This window comes from Pteropus vampyrus, unplaced genomic scaffold, assembly GCF_000151845.1.
Source record: "Pteropus vampyrus isolate Shadow unplaced genomic scaffold, Pvam_2.0 Scaffold1000004590, whole genome shotgun sequence".
Lineage (NCBI taxonomy): Eukaryota > Metazoa > Chordata > Mammalia > Chiroptera > Pteropodidae > Pteropus > Pteropus vampyrus.
This window is the reverse complement of record NW_011918992.1, coordinates 1-2,940: the sequence shown is the minus strand read 5'-3', so window position 1 is coordinate 2,940 and position 2,940 is coordinate 1. Positions and strand designations below refer to the sequence as shown.

Below are 2,940 nucleotides of genomic sequence, written 5' to 3'. Positions count from 1 at the left end.
TACACACATCAAGGGAGTTCCATATGATATTAAATTGCTCGATTGAATGTGCTTTACACATTTTAAAAATCAGCACTTTTGATAAAACCTGTTTCCAGATTCAGACTAGATAACAGTTCAGTCATTATTTTTAACCCTAGAGGCAAAGTAGAATCAATTGGGAAACTCTTAAAAAATATAAATGTCTAGAGGAACATTGTTAGAGGCACTGATTGCCTGGCAATGAATTTAGGATTCAGTTCAGACATCAGTATTTTAAGCATTCTGCATAATGGCAGGCAAGGCTGAGAATTACTGCTTCGAAGAGAAAAGATAGTGATGAGCTAGAGAGGTAGATAAGTCTCCATTTGTAGTTTCTGCTTGAACGTTATTTATAATTTTTCATTTTAGCAAGTTTTCTGTTTCTTTACTTCTTCTTATTTTTAAGAACTTCCTCCAGGTACTTCTTCGCAGCCAATTTTCTTAGTTCTCTGCTATACAAGTCAGTGAAGATCGAATCCGCTTGGCGTTTCCTTTGTCCCCAGTTTTCTGCGATGTTATCGCTGAGAAATGTGGGGGAAAGGAAATCAAAGAGTTTTAACAAGAAATGATAAATATGTCAAAGTTCTAAATTTCTCGGAGTCTGATAAGAATGAATTCCAACACCCAACTCGTTTTCTATCACAAATATACTAATGGAAAAATTCACCTAAAACAAAGGATAGGTGAGAGAAGAATAATCCAACACACTGTGGCATTATCTGGGAGTGACTTAAGACACAGTATATTAACTGAGCAGATAATATATTTTTTAAAAAAATGGAGAGATATTTGAGTTGTGTTCTGCTATTGGGAGGAGACGCTCTTTACTTCTTAAAAGCTATGCCACCTGCATTGTGCCATCTAAATATTCAGCTATTGGTCATATGAAGAAAGCATCATCTAATGCTCAGTTTGAGCAGGAATTTAAAAAACAAGTACTATGATTAACCTTACAATTTCTCCAGTTTATACTGTGTCTTCTTTTTACCATATTAGTTTCATTTTTTTAAATAAATTTATTTATTTATTAAATTAGTTTCAAGTATACAGTACATTGGTTAGACATCAATACAGTTTTATAAAAAGATCCTCCCAATTGCTCCGTCTCTCCCCTGGCCCTCCACTTAGCCATCATATTAATGCTAACTGCATTCCCTCTGCCATGCTCCCCATCCCCTCCCCATCCCCATGACCATCCATCGGCTACTAATTTGTACTTCTTTAACCCTTCACCTCATTCTCCCAGGCCCCAGTTTGGTTGCAGATTTACAAATGATTGCTACTAAAGAAAAATAAGTGTGTCTGGAGCCAGCGAGTATATTACTAAAAAGCTCTATTTTCTAACCCATAGGCCTGGTATAATTTATTGAAAAATATAAATTTTTTTTAACAAAATTGAACATTGTTGAGATACAGTTTGGGACAAAATAAATAAATTGTTAACAGCAAAAATATAAGTTCAGATTAAATAATCATAACATGTTTGTTAAAAATAATAACTTTTCCTTACAGATCTCGTTTTTCAGTAAAGACCTCAAGTTTGTCAGAAAGGTGATCCAAGACTCTACTCAAGTCACTTGTGACAATTTCATTGGCATGTCTGGCACTCCTAAAACAAAGAAGAAAGGATAACCATTACTTTGAAATGGTTTCTTAAAGTAATATTTGGACTCAATAATAATTTAAAAAACACCAGGTTGATATGAAAACTCTTTATACACTTAAGTCCAAAAGAAGATTTCCTAATAAACTACTATAAAATATTTTTGCTGACTTATTATCAAGATATTTTCTATATTTTCAGCCCCAAATTTATTAGCTTTTTAGAGGTACTTCTCAATATTAAATAAAGCTCTCTGATGGAATCTAGAAATCTAATTCTTCTCTGAGTCACATTGCTGTGAAAAATGTACTATATTTAAATTAATTTCTATATATTTAACTATTTAATTATTTTATTTATGCTGCTCTTTATGTCTATCATGAATAAAGACATATACAAAAAATATCTCTGATTTTAGCAAAAACACTATTATATCTTTTACTATTTCTTCTTCAAAAAATATTAGGAGTCAAAATATCTTGAAAGGGAGAGGTTCTTAGGTCCTATCAGCCAACTTTTCTGTCCAAATGAGGACGCTTTTATTCTTTGTCTGCAATATCGAGTCACTCTGTCTATACTTGAATGCTTCTCTTGACAAATGACTCTTTGAATAGGTGGCTTTTATTATTAGACATCTTTTTATTACATAGACATGAAACTTTTGCTTTTGAACATCTTTTATTATGGAATCCTAAGTGCTGAAGTTTTACTAGTATTGGTACAATTTCTGATATTGACCTTTTACACAACAGAATGTAAGTGAATGGTTTGTTTATCCTTGCCTGTCACAGCCTCAGTACATGAGAATCATGTGCAGCTGCAAGAGCTGCAGTACGTCAGGCTGGATGAAGCCACGGCCCATGGAAACCTGCAGTGCAGTGCTGTGGGAGTAACTTTATGGAGATACAAGAATAAAACATGTATATTTCAAAAAAAAATACAGGTTTCACTATAAAACTCAATAAAACCGAACTCACCTGCCATTTTCAGGAAATACATTTCGTGAGATGTCAGTGTCTGCTTTGAATGAAGTTCGATCAACTTCACTCTCTTCTTCCAATGGTACTCTGATATCCAACATATTAGAAAAAAGACAATAGATGTATAATACATTCTTTTCTCAGAAGACAATGCTTATGAGTTTACAGTCATTTGAAATAAGACACTCAAAATCTTGGAAAATACCGCCCATTCACAAAATATGGATAGCATCATAACTTATGTAGTTGAGAGTATAAATAGTAAAACTTTTGTTCATCCCACTACGATAGATGCATGTAACTTTTACAAGTTGTATATGTCAAGCATACGAACTA

At 33.2% G+C, this 2,940-nt stretch overlaps 1 protein-coding gene across 1 annotated transcript; it reads right to left on the bottom strand.

Annotated features, from left to right (window-relative positions):
• Positions 1–369: 369 nt before the first annotated feature.
• On the bottom strand, positions 370–2,712 carry LOC105311515 (VIP peptides-like). Its single transcript, XM_011387501.2, has 3 exons — positions 2,602–2,712; positions 1,532–1,630; positions 370–542 (listed from the first exon to the last, which is right to left on the bottom strand). The coding sequence occupies exons 1-3, from the start codon at positions 2,703–2,705 to the stop codon at positions 407–409; spliced, it is 339 nt and encodes a 112-aa protein (XP_011385803.1). The 5' UTR covers positions 2,706–2,712; the 3' UTR covers positions 370–406.
• Between the last annotated feature and the right edge of the window lie 228 nt (positions 2,713–2,940).